This window comes from Balaenoptera ricei, chromosome 1, assembly GCF_028023285.1.
Source record: "Balaenoptera ricei isolate mBalRic1 chromosome 1, mBalRic1.hap2, whole genome shotgun sequence".
NCBI classification, from domain to species: Eukaryota; Metazoa; Chordata; class Mammalia; order Artiodactyla; family Balaenopteridae; genus Balaenoptera; species Balaenoptera ricei.
In genome coordinates, this window is record NC_082639.1 from 27,298,021 (window position 1) to 27,319,692 (window position 21,672).

At 50.9% G+C, this 21,672-nt stretch overlaps 1 protein-coding gene across 1 annotated transcript in view; it reads left to right on the forward strand.

The window, feature by feature from the left end:
* Window positions 1-840: 840 nt before the first annotated feature.
* The window catches only part of C1H1orf94 (chromosome 1 C1orf94 homolog), a 35,740-nt gene continuing 14,908 nt past the window's right edge, over window positions 841-21,672 (forward strand). Inside the window, exons 1-3 of the mRNA XM_059896740.1 lie at window positions 841-1,169; window positions 17,554-18,251; window positions 21,284-21,544. Of these exons, the coding sequence (XP_059752723.1) occupies window positions 841-1,169; window positions 17,554-18,251; window positions 21,284-21,544 (1,288 nt within the window). The remainder of the gene's footprint in view (window positions 1,170-17,553; window positions 18,252-21,283; window positions 21,545-21,672) is intronic.

Genomic DNA, 21,672 nt, shown 5'->3' on the forward strand with positions numbered 1-21,672 from the left:
CCGCGCGCACCGAGCCGTTGCGTTTGAAACCCAGCGAGAAATTCCAGCGCTGGACGGGAAGCGGGTGGGAGCCACCGGCCCTGCAAATCGGCCCCAGCCCCCCGCGGAGACAGCGCCCTTTTAAGGCGTTGGGACCCTTCCCCAGTCCACCCCGCAGCCCAGGGAGGGGACCGTGGCCGGTGTCTGCTGGGGGCGCCGGGGCGGGCGCTGGGCACTCGGGACCGTTCCTGTGGGCGGTGGAGCGGCCAGGAGAGGGGGACTGGAGGGGGAGTTGGGGCGAGCAGGGCGGGGCTCGGCCGGGCGGGGGCCCTTGGCCCTCGGTGGGCTCGGGGTCCCTGGGAAGGCCCAGTGAGAAACCGATGGCAGGATCCCGGAGCCCGGTGCCTAGCAGTGTGCCAGGCCCTCACCAGGTCATCCCCCAGGCTTAGCGAGCGATGATGGGCTGAGCCCCGGGCGCTGCCAGGAGTCAGGGGCCGGTGGCAACGGGAGAGTGCCAGGGACTGGGGGGAGAGCCAGCCCTCCCCTTCCAGTTGTTCCCAGATGTCATTCTGCCCCCCCAGGTGCCTGGTTCCTGAGCTCAGGGGGATTCCACGGTTACTAAGCTACTGGTTTTTGTTGACTTTTAAATATTTTCTTCTAAGGGAGAAGGGGAGGGGCGCAAAAGTCAAGAAAGAGCAAATAAAAACAAATCAAAATAAGTACCCCCTCCCCAAAAGAAAGCTGTCCTCCATCCATCACTTACGCACAAATCGAAGGCCTCTGAACATAGTCACCTTGCTGGACCAACAGCTAGACAGAACTGACCTCCTTCTGCCCCATCCTCATCTCCCTTTTTGGTGAATGAGGGGTGGTGGCGGACAGTCCCCCTGTCTTCGAGCCCTGGGTGGACAAAGGGGCTTCCGGAAAGAGAGGAAGAGGATGGCCAGTGGGAATGGGCTGGCTTTGTCCTCAGCCCTGGTGGCCAAGCGCCCCTCCGCCCTGGGCCCGTTCCCCAGGTACATCTGGATCCACCAGGACACACCCCAAGACAGCTTAGACAAGACTTGCCATGAAATCTGGAAGAGAGTTCAGGGCCTGCCCGAGGCCTTGCAGCCCAGGACCTCCAAGGAGCAGCTCTCTGCCCCCATGGCTGGCACCCCAAGAGACAATGGCCTCAGCTTCCAAGAAGAGTGAGTGTCCCCTTACATGACCCAAGGGAGGGGGGAGGAGATGAGGTCTAACCCTCTGGGGGAGTGTTTTGACCTGTTGTTCAGTCTGGCTAAACCCTAAAGGCTGTGTACTTTTCCTCCACCCACCATGGTCCTCTGTCCAGTAGGAGCGTTGATTGGGATCCTGAAGTTACCTGAGTGAAGGGCCAGACCAGGGCTGTATTTCTACTGCCTCTGTACCAGCCCACTCAGGGGATATTTCTTGTCTAAAGGCATTGGCAACTCCAATGTAGATCTGAGGACCTTGAAAAACCACCCTAGCCAGGGCTGAAGGCTAGAAGTCCGTGGCTTTCCCCAGAGGCAACTAGAAGATCCTTCTCCCCTGCCGGCCTCAAAGGCTAGGCATTGGCACAGATGAGTCTGATGGTTTTAAACCACATCTGGAATTCCCTAATACAGGGAGCAGCTGTCCCATTCAGCCTCCACGGAAGCCGCTGCGAGAGCGCACATCAAAATATTTACTGGGAAGGCACTGACATATTCAGAGGACATAATAGAAAATTAAAGTGCAGGAAGATGGCTGTAAATAGCCCATTTCCTGGATGGGAAATTCTGTGTCTGGGAAACACAGAGCTAAAAGTTTCTCCAGGAGGGCAAAGTTGGGTAGATGTTGCTGGGGACGGATATTAGAAAGGAGAGGGAGGAACAGAGAAGAAGAAAGAACCTCGTTAGGAAAAGCGAGTAAATCCGGTGAGTTATTAATGCCACCATTGAACACTTGTTTACTGCTTTGCATCTTCAAAGTGGGCTGCAAACATTAATTAATCCTCCCAGAGTCCCTGTGAGGCAGGTATTCGCGTCCCCATTTTACAGATGGATTAAGTGTTAATAATTAAGTGCTAATTAAAGACTAAGTGATAATTAAGTGTTGCCTCTTCCAACACATGCTCCAGCTCAGCTCAGAGATGTTCTGGAGTGGGGGAACCCTTCAGGCAATTATGAGCTGAGTCTGGTTTCAGGGATTTCTACGCAAGAGCTAAGAAAGGCAAAGCGTAACTGCTCCCCAGTTCTGCACTCCATGCTGACCCTTTTTGGGCTTATTTACTTGCTACACATGAAGGCGAAAGGCACTTTGGCTGTTATTGCCTACCCTGCCCCCTGCTCAGCAGTATACGGCTGGGATGGGAATGGCCCGTCTACAGCCAAAATCCTGCTGTCCTGCCCTCCGGTGGCACTGAGACCCTCTCCCCTGCCCACTGCCATCTGCTCTGGGACAGGGCCTTGGAGGGGGCCTGGGGGGCTCTGCTCAGCTCTCAGTGGCCAAGGAGCTGATTGGCCACTTTGTGGACCAAGGGTCAGTGGCAATTTCCAGTAGATTGCACCCTCTCTGCCAGGTCACACGGAGTTAATGGAAACAGACTCTACTTCCAGTCTGCACTTGGCCGAAAACTGAACTGGCACACCTTTGGCCAGTCGCTTAACTCCATTTGGCCTTAATTTTCTCATCTGCAAATGGAGAATGATATGCCCTGCCTTGTCCATCTCAGAGTTGATAATGAGGATCAAATGTAATGGGGACAGGAAACTGAAAGCTACATTATTCCCGTGAGGCTGTCTCTAAATGCAATTCTCAGGGTTCAGGGGTTTTGGTGGTTGTTTTTGTTGCCTTCAATCTGGGGTTTTCACATGATGCTCATAGACCTTAGGGTGCTTCAGGGGCAACCCTGGAGTCAAGTGTCCTGGTTGCTGCGTCCCGATCCCCACATCAGCCAGAGCTGTTCGGCTTTTATGGGTTTTTACTTACTGAAGTTCTGAGTAAAGGCTGTATCTGAAAAAAGGGTTCTGCTATGAGAAAAGAGCTAGGAAACCATTGCCTTAGATGAATAAATGATATCATAATCGTGCAGATATCAACCAAGTAGAACACAGTGAGCTGTTCTTGAAATAAAGGCAGCTGCAGTGGTGGAATCAGATAACTCTGGTTTCAGATCGCATTTCAGCCCTGTGCCAGCTGCGGGATTTGTTTAATTTATGTGAGCTTCAGTTTCCTCATCTGCCAAGTGGAGATGATTACTACGCATTTCATCGGGTTGTTGGGATGATTAAATGGGATATTTAAACATTCCCGGTAATAACTAGGATTTGTAAAAATTCCTTGTAATAATGATGATGATGATTTCCTTAAGCCCTACAATTATTACATGAAGTGGGTACTATTTTAAACTCCCCCTCTTTTTACTGTTTGTTATGCAAATGTTCAAACACATAAAATAGTATAATGAATGTCTGTCAATCAGCTTCATTAATTATTAACTTTGGGTCATTCTTGTTTCAATTCCTCCCTCCCCTATTTTTCAATCAGATCCTTTTTACAGATGAGGTAACAGGTTTGGTGGGGTTCATTTCTTTGTCCGAGGTCCTACAGTTAGGAAGTGGTGTAGTTTCAGGAAACAAACCCAGGACCATCTTAGCTACTACGTGATAGAGTTGGCTGCCTTCTCCTAGAAATTAAGGCATTTTTTTGGAGAGTCAAAATATTCGGCAGTCCCATGTTCTGAGTGATCACACATAGATAACAGATTTCAAATCCAGGGAGCTGTCCAGCATATTTGTGGGATGGCTTCAGGCCCACAAGATAACCTCTCAGCTAATCTGCCTACTGTTTAATTTTGTAAACCCAGTTTGGGTTTTGGAGTTGCTAACTGCTATCAGGGCAGGTAGATAAGTAAGCTCTAGAACTCTTGTTAGCCAGATTTTTTTTTTTTTTACTTTGTCCCCATATATCGTAGAAACCCAGACATTTCAAGTTTGAAAGGGATCTTGAAGGCTATCTTCTGCTGCTTGAATCCCTTCCTCGATATCCTTGCCAAGTGGTTATCCACTTGTACACTTTCTTAGATGCAGAGCTCACCACTTCCTAAGGTAGCTCCTTCCTTTGCTATGAACCCTGACTGTCAAAAAACCATTTTCTTCCTGTGCTGAAATCTGTCTCTATCAAACTAATACCCATTGATCTGGATTCTGTCCTTAGGGCTCCAAACCAAATCTATCCCCGCCTTCCTCTCAATAACCCTTTAGATATTAAAAGATGGCAACAACACTCCTCCAAGGATTTCTTGTTTTCACAAGCTGAGTATCTCTGTTTTTCTAAGTTTCCCTTCAGGTACCAACTTGGTCAGTTTCTTGCCCACACTGCTGGTCCCTGGGGCAGTGCAGCAACCAGAACCAAGTACAATAATCCAGGTATGATCCAATCCAAGCAGATTGGATTCTCCCCATTGATATTCTGTATTCCAGTTAATGGCAATTAACACCACATTCACTTTTCTCCACAAGCCAACTTCAGCCTATGGACACATTTTGAGTTCATTCATACATTCATTCCTTCAGTTATTCATTCAACAAGTATTTATTAAGCATCTACTATGTGCCTGGCTCTGTGCTAAGAGCTAGTGGAATAGAGCTGTAAACCAGATGAGGTCCTGCCTTCCTAGAGCTTACATTCAAGTAGGGGAGAGAAACAGAAAATAAGTAAATAGAAGAGTATGATAACTTTAGAATGGGAAAAGAACTGGTATTCTAGTTGGAAGAAACCAATAATAAACACATAAAAATAAACCAAATAATTTCAGCTAGCAGAGAGTGCTCTGATGGAAATAAAACTGACTAAAGTACTAGGGGGACCTCCTTTAGATGGGGTGGTCAGGGAAGGACTCTCTGAGTAGGGGCGGTCATTTGAGCTGAGACCTGGACCCCAAGAAGGAGCCAGTCAGGTGAAGATCTAAGGAAGGATGTCCAGGCAGAAAGGAGAGAAACCACAGAGACTCTGAGATGTGAGTGGGCTTGGAGAGGGACAACACGGCTGGGGTGTAGTGAGTGATGCGACGTGGCACAGGGTGATACCAGAGACAGTCAGGCAAGGTCTCAGAAGGCCTGGAGGACCACAGTAGGGAGTTCACATTTGATTCTCCATGTTATGGGAGACCTTTGGAGGTTTTTAGGAAGGGGGTGTAACACGATCACATTCACTAGTTTTTAAAGATGTCTCCAGCTGCTGTGTGGAGATGGTTTGTTAGACAGGTGAGAGAGCAAGTTGGGAGACCTCTGGGAAGATGCTGCAATAGTCCAGATGAGCACGATGGTGATGGTGGCTAGACCAGAGTGATTGCAGTGAAAATGGAAAAAGGGGGGGATTCGGCGTGTATTTTGAGAGAAGTCAAAAGAGCCTGCAGATGGTTTGGGGCACACAGATAGAGACATCACAGCTGAATTGAGGTTTTTGGCTTAAGCGCTGGCTGGACGGTGGTGCATTTGTTGAGGTGGGGAAGAAATGGGGAGAAATGGGCTATGGGGGAGAAATCAGTAGTTCTGTCTAGTGTCAATTAAACTCCAGACTCTTGTTCAGTTATCTTTTAATTAGTCTTAAATTTGGGCTGAGAGAATTGTGGAAAGCCACTTACTGACTCATATTCTAGGATTACCTATTCATTCAATCCCCCTGTTGCTAAAACGTCACAGCCTTAGAATGGGGATTTTGGATTTGCTGTTGACTCCATTGCCCTGACTGTGAAATGACATTTGTTCATTCCCTCATTTATGGATTCATTCAACAGACATTCACAGTTGCCTTCTGGGTGGCAGGCCCTGTGCTGGGTCCCAGGGATACAGAGATAAGTAGGACAGAAGCCCGTCTCTCTGAGAGCTACCAGTCTAGTGGGTGGGACGGACACAGATCCATGTGACAGCAATGATGTTCAGCAAATATTTATTGTGCATGCCTGGCAAAGTGTGAAAGCAATACAGTGGTGAAAAAGATGGGGACAGTCTCTGAGCTCCTACCTGGACCTTCAGTGTCTTGAGGAGGGCAGATCACAACGTATTAGGATAAATGTCCGGATGAAGTGCCAGTGTTGTGGGAGCACACCGAGGGGACACGTGACCTGGGCTTGGAGTTCAGGGAAGGCTTTCTGGAGGAGGCTGGGGGAGGCGAGCTGGAAGGTCTTCCTGAGCCAGACCCAACTAGGAGGATAAGTCTACAGAAAGAAAGGAAATCCATTTAAGCATTTAAAAAACAGAAATGATTTCCTGACTGGCAGCCTTCTGAGGTATTATCTGTCTCATGAAGGAAGAGGGCTGTTTTGCACTTGCTCCAGTAAATTTTCACTGTTTGCACCCATTGGCCAGTCCTCCAGGCAGGAGAGCCACTGCGACTTGGAACCCAACGTGCTGCCTTGTTTGAACTGTTCTCCCAACAAACCAGTCCTTTGTTGCTACAGTTATTAAAACAGTAAGAGAGCCACCTTTCCGCTCTCATCCACCCCCACGCGATTTCCCATCACCCTAGGGAGCTTCCCGTCCTTCCCTGCGCTTATAGAACTCTTTCTGGAGGCTTTCTTCTCAAGACCCAGCTCAGGAAAAATGGGATGAATCCTACTTTTCTGGAAAAGTTGCTTGGACTACATCCTCACTTTTATTTATTAAAAAAATTATTTTTTTTAAAGCTTGAAACCAAGTGTTGGGAGTGATGAGGACAAGACTCACACGTGGAAACTCGGACTGATGCCCTAGAGCAGAAGCCAGTTCTGGACACCCTTGGAGTCTAATGCTCACTCCAGACTAGCATTTTCTCCCCTTGTAGGGGTCAAACCTCTCTTTGAGAATCTGAGGGAAGCTGCCATACACCCTTTGGCCTGAAACACATCCTCACATCCCTTGACATTTTAGAATGTCAGAAAACCCCAGGCCCCAGGTTGGAGTCTTTTCTCATGGACATTTAAGTGTCCCCTTCCCTTAAGCTTCCCAGGGCTGGGTCTCAGCCACTACTATGACCCCAATCACGTTGACATCAATGCATCCTCCGTCCCGGTTGTCAAGTGAATTAGTGCACAAATAGTGCTGCAGATAGAGGTTCAAGGCCCTTGACCCTTCTCTCCTCCAGTCTCCTTACACATCTGTCAGTTGCCTTCATGGTGGTTTTTGATTCCTTGCTTCCTTGCAGGTCTCTCTTCTGCCATTTTCAGATCGTCTCATCTTACTGTGCCTGGTTCCTTTCCCTCTTGGATGTCCTTCGCCCTTTACCAGCTTCGTCTTCCTGAAGCACATTAACAGCACTGCTCAGGCATCTTCCACGGCTTCCTCATTGTCTTCTGAACCCCCTGACCTGGTCTTGAAAAGAGTCTCTGTAGTTGGTCCTACCCACATCTCTAGGTGCACACCTGGCTGCTCTTCTCCAGACTCTCTGTAAACCAAGATGCGCCACAAGCGGGCGCACATTCCCTTACCTTTGCTCAGGTTATTTCACTACCAGGAATGCCTTTCTTCCATCTCTCTCTGTCTACTGAAATCTTACCCATCCTTAAAGACCTGGAATTAGTGTATCATTCTGTAAATTTTTCACTGCTCACCCCATTTAACATTTCTCCTTCCTCCCTCTTCCACGTTCCTTTTTAAAAATTTAAATAAACAATTATATCCCCTCTCTTTCCTAAGAGTTTAAAGGTGGCTCAGATAACAATAAAATAAGGAGTATCCCAGTATACTTCCTAGCTGTCACCAAGTTGCTCAAACTTTCTGTGCCCCATTCTCCTCATCTGAAAGATGGAAAAAGTCATAGTGACCACCTTAAAGGACTATTGTGGAGGTTAATGAAAGAATGTGTGCAAAGTTCATACAGCATCTGGCAGAAAATAAGGACTTCAAGTTCATCATCTTCATCATCACCCTATTATCATTACTATCAAGGACAAAATGACAAGGGTTAAGTAATCAAGAATGGTATGGGGCGAGGAGACTTATATACCAGAAAAACTAAGCTAAGGAAAAGTGTTCAGTGGAGGCCAGCATGTTGCTTTGAGACTCTTGGCAGCTGGGGCAAAAAGTGGGAATATACCAGTTAGTTTCTATAACTCATATCATCTAAGAAGAGAAAGCAGGAGAGGTCATCAGGAGAGACAAATCCTTCCTTAGCTCTGAGGACCTAATGGTAGGGGTCTTTATATGCAGGTAATAGAATGGAAGAGTCAGTTTATAACCAGCTCTTGTGTTGACCGTTGGCCAGAGGAGAGGACACAAAGTCCCAGTGGGATGTGTCAACGCCATTCTGGCATAGGGTTTCTGATGAGGTGGTCATCTAGCATGTATTGTACGCTGCTGGTGGCAACAGTCTTTCTTCCCCCACCTGACCACGGCTTCTTAAGGGCAAGGGCCATGTCTAGCTCATCATTGTCTCCCCAGCGCCCAGCCGAGTTCCTGGCACTCAGTGGCAATGCAGTGTGTATGAATGAATGAGTAAGTGAATGATGGATGAACCATAAAAATGCCACTGCAAGGAGAGTGAGGCCCAGAGGTTGCCAGGATCCAAACCAGAGGTCACAATCATCAGAGAAAGCATTGAGTGACGTAGGGACGGGATATCAGGAGGCCAAGACATTGCAAGGTCTTTTCCTCCTTCTGCCTTGAGCTTAAGAAGGGAACTAACATTTTCTTGAGCACCTAATATGTGCCAGGCTCTGTATTTAAAATTTCTGTTTATCACATTGTCTTAGCAACCCTTCCCAGTTGATGGTCAATATTATTCCCATTTTACAGATGAGGAAGCTGGGGCTCAGAGAAGTTAGGCAACTTGCCCAGAGTCATCCAGCTTGGAGGGGGCAGAATAGGGATAGGGACCTGGTGAAGCTTTAAGACCAGAGCTCTTTCCCTACACCAGGAGCCATTCAGAATAGCCCTTCCTCCTTCTGCTTAACACCGGGAGCCATGAGCGGTGAAGGGAAGATGAATCATGATTAACATCCCACGTCCTGTGTCCCCCTTTTTAATTTAATTTTATGGTTTTGGGAGCCGTGTCGCAGGCTGTAGGAGCCTGCAGAGATGGGCCACCGGTGGTTTGGTTTAATCCCCTTTTTAATATCTTTGTTGCAACGTTCTTTCCAATTCAGCTCCCAAGTCACATTTAAAAAAATACCTCTTCCTTAGGGTAAGCCTCTTCTTATTAAACAGATTCAAATGAAAAGTTTTAAAGATAATTTGAACAATAAGAATCACTCTGTAGCTCCCAGCCGAAGCTCCTTTATTGTTGTATTTACTCCCCAGTATTTCGTGTCTCATTCCCCAGCTCACTGAATCCTTCATCCCCCCACCCTTCCAGTCAGAGGCTCAACCCCTGCCTGCCTCTGTGTACTCCTTTCTCTCCCCTCCAGACAGATGGAGGGTCAGGGAGGGGGCAGAGTGGAAGGTCTCACTTCCACCTGCCAATCTGTCTTAGGAGACTGTCCCACCTGCCCTGAGGGACAGGCGGGGGTGGGGAGGGGAGCTGAAGTGTCTGAAGGGAAATTCACACCTGGATGTGTGTCCTCAGGTGCCTCATTTGTACCAGAACTGCAGGCCTGGGGGCAGAGGGTGGAGGAGGTATACTGGCTCAGAATGCAGATGCCTGGGCCCCATTTTTGACCAACTGAACTGCCATTTCCCCAGGAGTGTCCAGGGAATCTGCATTTGAGACAAGCACCACAGGGGATTCCTGTGCATATTTGTAGGAGGTTCTCTGATACTTTGGGGGTCAAAGATGATGGAACCTTAGGCTTCAAAGGGACACCACTTTGAGAAAGAGGTGTTCCAAAAAAAGCATGAAGGAAGGAGATCGACCGTTTTTGGGTTCTAAGAGGATGCCAGGGACATTGTAAAAATGGACTCTACTCTGTGTGAAGGCCTTTGCTAAGGAATGAGATGAACATCTAGCCCAGGCGTGGCATTCGGGCAGCTGAGGGATTTCACAGTGTCGTCTCCCTTAACCCCCGGCGACGTCAGCATCCCCACGGTGCAGGTGACCGCACCTTCAGCCACTTCCCGGCTTCCCACCCCCAGCCGGCCAGGCCCTGGGCTGCGAAGGGTCAGCGGGCCTCTGGGCACCGCACGTCTCTCCGTCAGAGCCGCTAACATTTGCACAGCGCCCGTTACAGTTTACCGCGCGCTTTCATATTCATCATCTCACTTAATCCTCACGCAGCCTGGAGAGCGGAGGAGCGGCGGGGTGGGAATCAGGGTTTTCTGAAGGCCCGCTGCCCACCACACCCCCACCAGAGAAAGGCCAGCAGGTGGAACTCAGTGGCTTTCCAGGTACCTTTGGGATGCAGGTGCGCAGGCCCTGGGATGGCAACTGAATCTGCAGTTTCTCTCAACTGCCCCCTTCCCCCCGTAGACTGAAAACAGTCTGCCCAGGCCCCTCAGGCTGGAAGATAGGGGAATCTGCCCTCCTTCCCCCTTTCTTTCTTCCTGCTGGGTTTCTACAAAGCTATGGTGGTGGTGGTGTGTGCGTGTGTGCCTGGGTGTATGTGCACGGTTGTGAGGTGTGTGTACATGCTGCGGTTGTTTGCGTGTGTGGGTGTGTGCACGTCTGTGGTATGTGTGTGGGCATGGTTGTAGCGTGTGTGTGTGTGCACACAGGTGTGTGTGGCTGTAGCACAGCTGTGTGCCTGGGTGTGTGTATGTGCATTGGTGTGTGTGTGTACATGGCTTGCTTTATGTGTGCATGCATATGCGTTAGTGTGTGTGTGTGCACAGCTGTGGTATGTGTGTGTGCATGGGTGTGTGTGTGCACATTGGGATATGTGCATGTACGTGACTGCTGTGTGTGCACACATAAGTTGGTGCGTATGTGTGTGCATGGTATGGTGTGTGTACCCAGGGCAGTTCAGTGAATCCTGGCTCTGGAGGAGAGGAAAGATGAAGACACCAGGTAGCTTTGACAGAGGTGGCTGTGTCCCTTCCCTCCACATTGGGCAGGCGCCACCCTGGGTGCTGTGACATATGCACCAGGGGCATTGAAGATGGGTCCCTGTTCCCCATGCAGATAGGAAGACCCAGAAATGTCCACCAGCCTTGGTCAAGTGAGGATGGGGGCCAATCGGGGGATGGTGACTTTAGCTTCTTCATTTAAAAACTGCGATAACTGTATCTCTCTGTGCCTGTTAGCTTTTGATAAACAATAGTCCCTTGGTATCTACAGGGAATTGGTTTCAGAATGTTCATGGATATCAAAATCTGCGGATGCTCAAGTTCCTTACATAAAATGGTGTCGTATTTGGATATAACCTACACACATCCTCCCGTATACTTTAAATCATCTCCTGATTACTTATAGTACCTCATACAACGTAAATGCTATGTAAAGAGTTGTACAATACAATGTAAATGCTATGTAAGTAGTTGCCAGTGTGCAGCAAATTCAAGTTTTGCTTTCTGGAACTTTCTGGAGTTTTTTTTCCCAGTATTTTCCATCCACGGTCAGTTGAAGCCACCAGTGTCGAACCTGTGAATACGAAGGGCCGACTGTGTAACAAACCACCTCAGAGTTTAGCAGCTCAGCACCACAGCTTCCTACTTAGCTCCCATTTCCGTAGTTGAGCAGTCTGGGCTGGGTTCCGCTGGGTTGTTCTTCTGGGAGAGGCTTGGGTGAGCTTGGCGGGACGTGCCTCGTGCCCACCCACACATCTGCAGTGTCTGTAGTCACCCAGGTCTGGCTAGTCAGCTGAGGACCTTGGGGTTTTTCTCCACGGGATGTGTTATCCTCCAGCAGACTTTCCTGGGTTCGTCCATGTGGAGGTTGCTGAGTCCCAAGAGAAACAAGAGGTTAAACCCTGATGCTCAATCACTTTCCAAATCTCTGCTTTGTTACTGAACCAAGGTGGGTGGGAACTACCATAGGGTCAAAACCGTAATCGGTCCTCACAGCACCCCACTGGGGCTGTTGTGGGAATTAAAATGAGAGTTTTGCATGGGAAGCATTTAGCACAGTGCCTGGCTGGTTAGTTCATTCTCCATAAATGCTCATCCTTCTGATTTTGTGAACTAGAACCTGAGGTTTAGACATATTAGGCAGCTTGCTTGAGGGCTGGCCTCCATTAAGCAGTGGGAATTTGAATCCAGTTTCTGCCTCCTTCCAGGCGCGGAGCTTTTTAGCCGCTCTGCTCTGCTGCCCCACCCACGCAGACACGTGAAGTCGACCTCACCCCCAGCCGGGAGGTCAGTCTCCCGATGGAGCCAGAGCCCTTCTCTTGCTTCGATCTTCAACCACCCATGTTGCCTGGGCACCTGGCCTGGGTACCGTGTTTGTCATCAATCTGAAATGCCATAGTGGGAAGAAAATAGTTGTTTTGGTGTCCTCTTCCAGCACTAACAATTCTCTGCTTGCATTTTTCTGTTGTTTGGCTCAGACGAATAGCAGTTTTCATCTTTTCTCGGTGTTATCGTGAACACAGAACTGCGGTCGGGGAGCTAACAGCATGCTTGCTTAGTCATTATTCTGGGAAGGGGTGCCAGCCAGTCAATAGCCTTTATTTTTATACGACTCTATACACTGCAAATGCAGAAATGATGTGTGGTGCCCGTGTACAGAGTCACCATCAGACACCTATCATTTCTGGAGGTGGGCAAAGCAGAGGTAGTGGCAGCAGCTGGAGCCCCAGCACCAATTCTGACTAGCTTCCTTTGTCAGCGCCCGGGAGTTGGGTTAACGGCCCTGAATGATTCACTGTGATAGAGTCTGTGGCAGATTTTATGCTTTTTACCAACTCAAAGCAGAAAGCAAATAGCACGGGAGAGGTGCCAGCATCGGCAAAACTTCTTAAGAAGAGAGGAAAAAAGATAGATACCAGGAAATGCAGGCGGGCAGGCTCGACGTGGAACCCAGCAAAGTTGTTGGAAGAGGGAAAAACCTGTGAGCCCCAAAGTGGTCGCTAAGAGCTGGGCAGGGTCTGTGTGGGTTCTGCCGTGGGACTGACTTACAGGGGTTGAGAGTTCTTAGGACCTTGCCAAGCAGGCTGGTCAGTGTCATCCGGTCACCTCACAGGGGTGCCAGGCCCAAGGTGGGACATGAGATGGAAGGCCAGAAATAGAATCAAATCCAGGCAGGTTGCAACCATTGAAGGAGTTGGGCAGTCTTTGGCAACACAGCTCTTGATTTCAAGAGTTTCAAGAAACGGACAAGGGTAAAGACAAGTTCGTGAGCCAGTTTATTCATTTATTCAACAAATCCTTAATGAGCTGGAGGTATGTGCCCAGCACTGCTCGAGGTCCTGAGGCCTCCATGGTGAACAAGATACAGTGTCTGCCCTCAGGGAGGATGAGTTGTTGTAGGGAGTGAAGACATAAGAAAATACTACATGATGGTGATGATAAACACTAGGAAGAAAATAAACAGATTGATGGAGCGTAGAGTGCCTAGTAAGAGTCAGTCAAGGGATGATCTAGCATCCAAAGGAGGTGCAAAGGCCCTGGGGTTGGAATGAACTTGACATGCCAAGGCATATTTATAAGACCAGAGTGGCTGGAAGAAGAGGAGTCAAAGCAGGAGGGGATAACAGGGCCACTTTGTGGGGTGCCCTGGGGGGTCAGAAAGGAGTTTGGATTTTCAGTCTATGTGTAGTGAGAATTCACATAAGGGTTTAAGTGGGGGAATGGTTTGATCTAAGTTCTAAGAATGTCTGAGCTCTGCAGGCATGCAGTTTTCTAGAACAGAAAAGAGCAAACAAATCTTGTTTTCTTGGGGGTGGAGAGGGCAGGTAGGCGAGACCCTTGCTCAGAGACTTGTAATTGTGTGCTGAATCTTGATTGCAGCAAGGTATTTGATAAAGGCTGTCTTGGAGAAGTGGAGATGGGATGATAGTGACTGGATTGATTTATTACCCCAAACTGTTGATCCAGGATTACTGTCAGACTGGGAGGGGGAGGGTTTCCAGCAATGGCCCTAAGGCTCAGCCCTGGACTCTCTCCCCTTCAACATTTCTGTCCATAAATTGGTGGGGGACCCAGAAGGCGTGCTCATCAGACATGCAGCTGACACAGAGCTGTCAGGGACAGCTAATGCCACGGATGACAGGCTCAGGATTCACCGTGATGATCCTCCGCAGGCTGGAGTGGTGGGATGATCCTAGCAATATCCCTGATTGCATTCAGATTGGGGACCAAAGCCCAGCCACGGAGCAGGGGCCGGGTGGACCTCGCTGGAGAACGATCCCTGGAAAAGAAGCCGGGTTGGGGTAGGAGGAGGTCAGGAAGTCAGCCGGACCCGGCAGCATCCTCACACCAGTCTCTTCACTTTTCTCAGCGACAAGGTCCTTCACCTCTTTCAGGCTCACTCTTCCCACCTGTAAAGTGAGAATGATATTGTCTATTGCCCAGGGACGTGGAGAGGATTAAAATGCAAGCATATATGTGGATGCCTGGCTTCCAGTCTGGCCTGTAGTGGATTCATGGCAGATTCAAAGGAAATAATAGGAGTTTGTAGGGGCTGTCTCGGGGAGGGCCGGGTGCTCCGGGCCAGCCTTTCAGGGACACGTGGGGGACGCACAGCCAGGGTGGGCCCCTCTGTTCTTGGCACTGCCCTGCCCCTTCTGGGAATGCCAGCTTCCTAAGAGGCCCAGTGACGCCCGTGATGTGTCCAGAGGCGAATGACCGGGGAATATGAACGGGGCTCACACTCAGCCCTTGCTGGGTCCTCTCTGCCAGCCTGGTTCCCGCGTGGGGGAGGGGGAGGAGTGTCCTCTCAGGTGCTGAGAAGGGACTGCCTGCGGGGTGGCTTTTGGTACAGGGACCTCGGGCCCTGTGGGTCTTTTAGAAGCTGCTTTGACTTCTCCTTGGAGCTGATACTTTAAAGGATTCAGTGGTGAGACTTTTGTGTGTACGTCTATTATAGAACATTTTTATTTTAGGAAAAAAAAAAAAAAAAAAAAAAACGAGAAACCAAACACAGACAAAAATAGAACAACTAGTATGTGATGAACCCATGTACCCCTCACCCAGCCTTAGCCATGATCAACATAGGGGCAATCTTATTTTATCTATTCCCCCGCCCCCATCTTTTCCCTCCCCTTGCTAGATTAAGTTTAAAGCCAATCCCAGACATAATGTTATCTGTAAATACTTTAGTATGTATCTATAAAAGGACCCTTTTTGTTGTTGTTTAAATATAACCACAATCCCATTATCCCAATTTTTAAAAATTAACATAGTTGAGGAGTTCCCTGGCTGTCCAGCGGTCAGGACTGGGCGCTTTCACTGCCGAGCACCCGGGTTCGATCCCTGGTCAGGGAACTAAGATCCCGCAAGCCTTGCTGCAGCATGGCAAAAAAAAAAAAAAAAAATTAACATAATTGTGGTGAGTCTTTCTAATTCAGAAGATCTGTTGGTACATAACTTGCTTTGCAAGTTTTGGGGCAGGCACGGGAGAGACAAAAACGGGTCCCTCAAGTATCTGGTTTCTGTGACTTGAGACTCCCCTGCTCCCTTTGAGGGTGAAGATGAAGAGGAAGACAGGGGATCAATAACTCGGGGCCATGGATTGGCAGTCTCTTTATTGCAGGTGTTCCCAGGGACACGGCAGGAGAGGGGGGCCAATTTATAGACCGAGTCTAGAGTGAGAAGGAGGAAAGGATGGGAAGAGGAGAGAGGGCAGGCAAAGAGGGGGAGAACAGAGTGGACCGCCTTGTCTCATACATGGCTTTGATGGCCTCCGGGAGCTTCCAGGGCCAGCCTGCTCCCACTGCCACTCACAGCCACCGTGTGCCCAGGGCTTCCTTGGTGCGTGTCCATGCTGAGCCCGCACAGGGGTTACTGCACCAAGTTCTCACCCCATCCAGCGTCTGGGCACTTGTAGTGTCCTACCCATGTCACAGGTGTCATACCCTCATCACAGGGGAGTCTCTGAGTTTCCAGGATTTGACGTGAAATACGCAGAGGTGCCCGATCCTGACCTCGGTCTGTTTGGCCGGAGTCTGCTTTTCCTGGCACCTCTCTCAGCCTCCAGGCCTGGGGAGGCCACATGGGGGGCTGGTGGTCAGGAGGCATTGGTTGCCTCGGTTATTAGAATAGTGACAAACTCCCAAGTTTTAAACTCTTCCCTGTGCTTCCCAAGTGCCCTGACTACCCAAAACCTTTTCCAGGACCCTCTGGGCTTCATCAGGACCCAGCAACTAAGGGGTTAATGCCCGGCACAGTAGACAGTGGCTGGTCGTCAGATATGGAGACTGTCCCCTGGTTCTGCGTGTGATGACTGAGTCATCTTGTGCCTGCACTGCACGTGTGTGTGTGTGTCCACGTGCGTGTGCCCATACACAGAGCATTACCAGGAAGGACGGTCCCTGCTGGGCGCATTCCCTAGTCATTATTTTCGGGGCTGACTCCACCCACAGAATGGGTTGTCAGAACAGGAATGTGCGCAGGGCCTCCCCAAAGCTCCACTCACAGGGAGCTTTAGTTTTTCCCTCTGCCTCTTTTTTTGCCATTTTCACCACCTTCTACCAGCAGTTTCCAGAATGCTCTGCGTAGGCCACCTCATCCACCCTTCATGGGAACCCATCCAGGAGGGATAGCAGATGGTTCTAAGCTGGGTGACCGTGGTCCTCCTGGGAGTGCCAGGGAGGAAGCTTCCCCCTTGCCAAGGATGCTGGTGTGGCAGGCTGGGCCACAAGCCAGGCCAGCAGGATTGCTACCCTCTCCCACACCTGGAGAGAGCCAGCCGTCAGGAGCCTAGAGTCCATGGGACCATCAGGCCCCATCAGGCTGGTGCTGGCCGTCAAGGGTGCAGGCTGGAGCCCCCGGGGTCTGAGGTGCAGGTAGAGGCCTGCGTTTAGATACAGGGAGATGCTTGTGAATCGGTTCAGGGATCAAGAAATTGTTGGTGCTCCCAGGAAGTGGGGCCCAGTCTGTGCTCTGGTCAGAGGGCCATGCCCAGCCAAGGTGGACGCGGGCATCCACGGGACCACTGTGCAGATTTCAGGACCAGGGGCCCAGCCAGGCTGACGGAAGTGTCGACATACTAGCTGACACTGGTATTGCCCTTACTGTGCCAGACAAGGTCTGAAGTGTCTCTGTGATATTCGTGTTCACCAGGAGAGGAGACCAAGGTGCTGAGCAAGGGGCCCAGGATCACATAGCTGGGAAGTGACAGAGCCAGGCTGGGAGGCCCTGCGGTCCCCTGCTCTCTGCCGTGCTACAGTGCATCTGGGGGCTTCCTAAGACTCAGCCCCAGCACTCTGGACGCCACGCTGAGCTGTCGGCTCAGTCCTGTCCCCTGTGCTGCTGGTCTTTTATTGCTTCGGGTCCTGAGCATGACTGAACAGGGAGAGGTGGAGAGAAATTAAGGCTCAGCTCACTCAGCAAGATGTAGTATTGGGAGAGGACCCAGGCATCCCGATTCCCAGAACCAAGCTCTCGGTACTACGCCCACTGGTGTGGTGTAGAAACCCCTTGGAGTCCACTGATGGTCCATTTTCTCTCTTAAAAAGCAATAGGTTTCTCACACCTGGAGACGTGTTTCCTCCATCCCCTTTCCTTGCGGCCCGTGCCCTGCTGCACGGCCACCCTCAGGGAGCTGGCACTAAAGCCTTCTGTCTTTCTGACCTGTTTGCAGGCCTCTGGAGCTCACCAGTGGCAAAGATGAGATCTCCTTGCTGGTGGAGCAGGAGTTCTTGAGCCTCACCAAAGATCACCTCATCCTGGTCACGGAGAGCTCAGGGGAGCTGGAGGCGCCCAGCACCTCCCTCGAGGGGCCCGGGCAGCTGGCTCCCTGCCTTCTTGTGCCTTCGCTGGTGGCAGGCAGCAATGAACGCCCAGGAGCCTCCATCATTGCCGGTGACAAGCTTCTGGAGCCAAAGGTGGCAGTGTCCGTTATCGGCAGCCGGCAGGACTGCAATTCTGCCATGTCTACGGTCACGGGCACTCTGCGTACTGCCAAGGTCAAGAGTGCCAAGGGGACAGAGGACAGGGGCAACAGCCTGGGGGCCTCCAGCTCGGAGAGCAGCACGCTCCTGGCTCAGTTCCCACTGAAGTCCACGGAAACGTCCAAGGCCCCCGACAGCAAGACGGTGTTGGAGGAGAACAGGGTCATCAAGGACTTCCTGCAGAACAGCATGTTCAATGGCCCTGGACCCGGGGAGCCCGCGGACCTGGGCCCATTCCTGCTTCTGCCTCCTCCGCCTCCTCCAGCGCCTCCCGACAAGCTCGACGAGCCCCCCAAACTCCCTGCTCAGAGGAAGCAGCTCCCAGTGTTTGCCAAGATCTGCTCCAAGCCCGAGGCTGACCCTGCCATGGAGGGGCACACGCTGATGGGTGAGTGGGGCTGGGAGCAGGGCTAGGGAATGGGCCCGCGGGGGAAGAGACAACGTACCGGGCTGCATCAGGCACCTGCAACGTCTTTGTGCAAAGTAGGGCGACGTGGCCTCGCTGGCGAGCACAGTCCCCCGGTACGGGCTGTTTTCAGTCCCCACAGGCCTCCTCTGCTGGATGCCCGTATACAGGACACAGCTCCTGTAAGCAGATACAGTGGCTCTGAACCCAAAGTGGTTTGGGAAGAGGGAGAGGCCCATTTGGTAAGTGATTGGGTTTTTAAATCCGCAGGCACCCAGAGTACACTGAAGGGAACGTTTATCCTCGCTGGGTCCAGGGTGACAGTGCAGTGTGGGGACTTTAAGCTGGATAGGAGGGAAATTTGATTGGCTTCTCATGGAAGCTCCTGTTCCAACCGTGAGGCTTGGTCCCCTCTCTGTGGGGCAGGAGGGTGAATGTGTAAACTCTCCAGGTGCGGTGCAGACTGCTGGCGCTGGGATTTGTTCCCAGGTACTCCAGGGCTTTAGGAAAGTGCATTCCCACTCCTGAATTGAGGAGTTCGCAGCCTCCCCAGGAAATCCAGCCACCTCCCAAGTTTCCCCCGCCCCACTCCCAGGATTCTGCATTTTGTGCCTGTTCCGATCCAGCCACTCAGACTGGATGGTTCCAAGAAGGCAGACTGATGGCAGTGGCATTTGCCTGCTGTCAACAGTCACTAGGAGAAAACCAAAAGAAAAACTCCCCCCAAGCTGTGAGCATGGACGGGTAATGGAGAGATGCCTGTGTGGGGAGGGCCCAGATCCATCTTCCTAAGAAAATGGGAACGCGGTCACCCTAAAGAACATTCTGTGCTCTGGAGCATTGGAGGAAGGCCAAGGGCTCTGAGCTGTGGACAGCACGCTGGACTCTGGGTCTTGGGCAGCCTCTAGGAGCCCGAGGACTCTGGGGACGATGGGCTGTACACGTGAGAGGATGGAGCCCTACCTGGCGGAGGGGACGTTCCTCCCGCCTCCTTCTGCAGGAGACAGGCGTGGATGTCTCTCTGTCGGATGAGTGTGCTGGGCTGGAGGCCGTCCTGTCCCCTCCACCCTCCCACCGTTTGTGTGTGTATGTGTGTACAAGCGTGTGGGCAAAGGTGTGCCAAGGGGAGCTCTGCAGGTGTGAGCGTATTCGTTAGAGGAAATGCAGGGTGGGTGCGTCTGATTGTGACCGTGTGTATGTGTTTGTGTGCGTCCATTCTCTGTGTGTAGTTGTGTGTGCGTGTGAGTGAGCCAAAGGAACGACAGGCAGGAATGTGCGTGGGTCTGTGTACACAGACGTTGGAAGAGGGAGCTTTGGAGATGAGCGAGCAGCAAGCATGTTGCAGGCAGCTGGGTGTGTATGTGTGTGATGGCAGGTGTGGGGCCTCTGGGGAGGGGGCTGGGGGCTACACTTGCAACCAGACAAACTCTTGGAAGAGACTCTAGGGACATGTTTTGATAAAAATGTCATTTTCTCCTAAATTGGCTCAGGCTAGAGCAGCTCTTTCCTTTGCTGGGATGGCACTAGGAGGTCAGGCCCTGTCCTGTCCAGACTCAGCCCCAAGGCCAGTGGGCTAATGGGGCCAAGAGTGGGTGGGATGACATCCACTCCCAACAGGTAATACTGGGCACAGGTCCTCTGGTCCTGCCGCTACCAGAAAGATCCGAGGTGCCTGCTGTGTGTCCAGCGCCATTTCCCAACCAAGCTCCATGGAGACCAGGACCTCCTGGCTGGGGAAGGTGTGAAGATGTTGAGAACAAGGCCCTCTTCCCTGCTTCAACCAAGCAATGCCTTAAAAAATTTATATGTGTATATATATTATTTATGTGCAGTTATATATATATATACACACACACACATATATATATATGTATTTTCCCCCCATCATACTTAATTTTGTTGGAAGAAAGAGTTCCATTGCTCAAAAGGAAATATGGGTGAAAACCACTGCTGTAGAGGGTCCCATGATGGTCCAGACCGTGTCCTAGCACTACGGGGACACTCGGTCTGTTTGGAGAAAGATCTGAGCCTGACACTGACCACATCCATTGCCTCACTGTGTCTCTCCGATGCTTCTGTGCCTTTGCCCACAGTCACCCATAGCCCCCTGGTGTAAGGCCTTGCTGAAGACCCCCTTCCTTCTGGAAGCCCTCTGGTCCTCTCAGACAGAAGCTGTCTTAGCCACCTTCTTCTCCCACGATGTCCCTCTGTCACCTCATGGTTCCCATCTGCCTTGTCCCAGAGCTATTTCTGGGTCTGTCTCTCTCTTCCTCCTTGTTTTGAGCTCCTGCAGGGCCAAGTCTGGCTCTGACTCATCGCAGTGTCCCCAGGACTCAGGTCAGAGCCTGGCGCTGACGAGAGTGCTAAATCGCCCTGACGATTTAGCAAGAGGAGAGTCCACGATGAGGGACCAGACGTGTGTTCTGTAGGAATCTGTGTCCCCCCACTAAGCCAGGCGCTCCCTGAAGGCAGGAACTGTGTCCAAGTCAGCATTGTATCTGAGACCTTTGTATTCCAACTACCTTTGTATTCCAACCTTCCAACCTATGGAGGGTTGGAAGGAAGGGAGGGAAAAAAGAGGGAGAAAGGAAAGAAAAGAGGAAGAAATGAAGGAAAGGAAGGAAGAAAGGAGGAAGTCAGGGAAGGAGGGAGGAAGGAAGAAAAGAAAGAAAAGAAGATAAGAAAAGAGAGGTAACTGGAAGGAAGGAAGTTTGAAAGGAAGGAAGGAAGAAAGGAATTATGGAAGGAAGGAAGAATGGGTGGATGGAAGGCAAGAAGATAAGAATGGATGAATGCATGCATGTGTGCATGGGATGGGGAGACCATAATGGGCATTGGTCAGTGAAGCCTTCAGGGATTGAACTTGGATTGAACTTGGCTGGGAGATAGAGCCCAGAGTGGTTGGGGCCTCAGATGTGCTCTGGAGGACCCATCACTTAGTCTACAAGACAGTGCTCCCCGCATCCAGCACTTGGCCTTCCAGAGTCATTGACTCAGTTTCCCTTCTGCTGTAGAATGGAACCCTGGCGCCAAGCAGCTGACCAAGGGTCAAGAGAGCCTCTTTCTCAGTCAGTGGTCCCAGAGACAGCAGGAGACCTGTGGTAAGGAGGGTGGCAGTGACCCCATGGGCTCTATGTCCATGGCCCTGCCTGCCAAGAAGCCTGCCTGGCCGGCCAAGAAGAACCTGCTCTGTGAGTTCCTTGGGGCCACCAAGAACCCAAACAGACAGCTGGAGCTTCACAGCAAAGTGGAGGTGGACGGGCTGGAGCTGAAACGTAAGCTGACCCTGCCCAGAGGAAATCTGTAGAGGAAGGGATTTCAGAAACCCTCAAATGTCCCTGGAGTGGCTCTGCCGTCAAAGGGCTGTCTCATCCATGGGCAAGTTACTGTCTTTCCCTAGTCC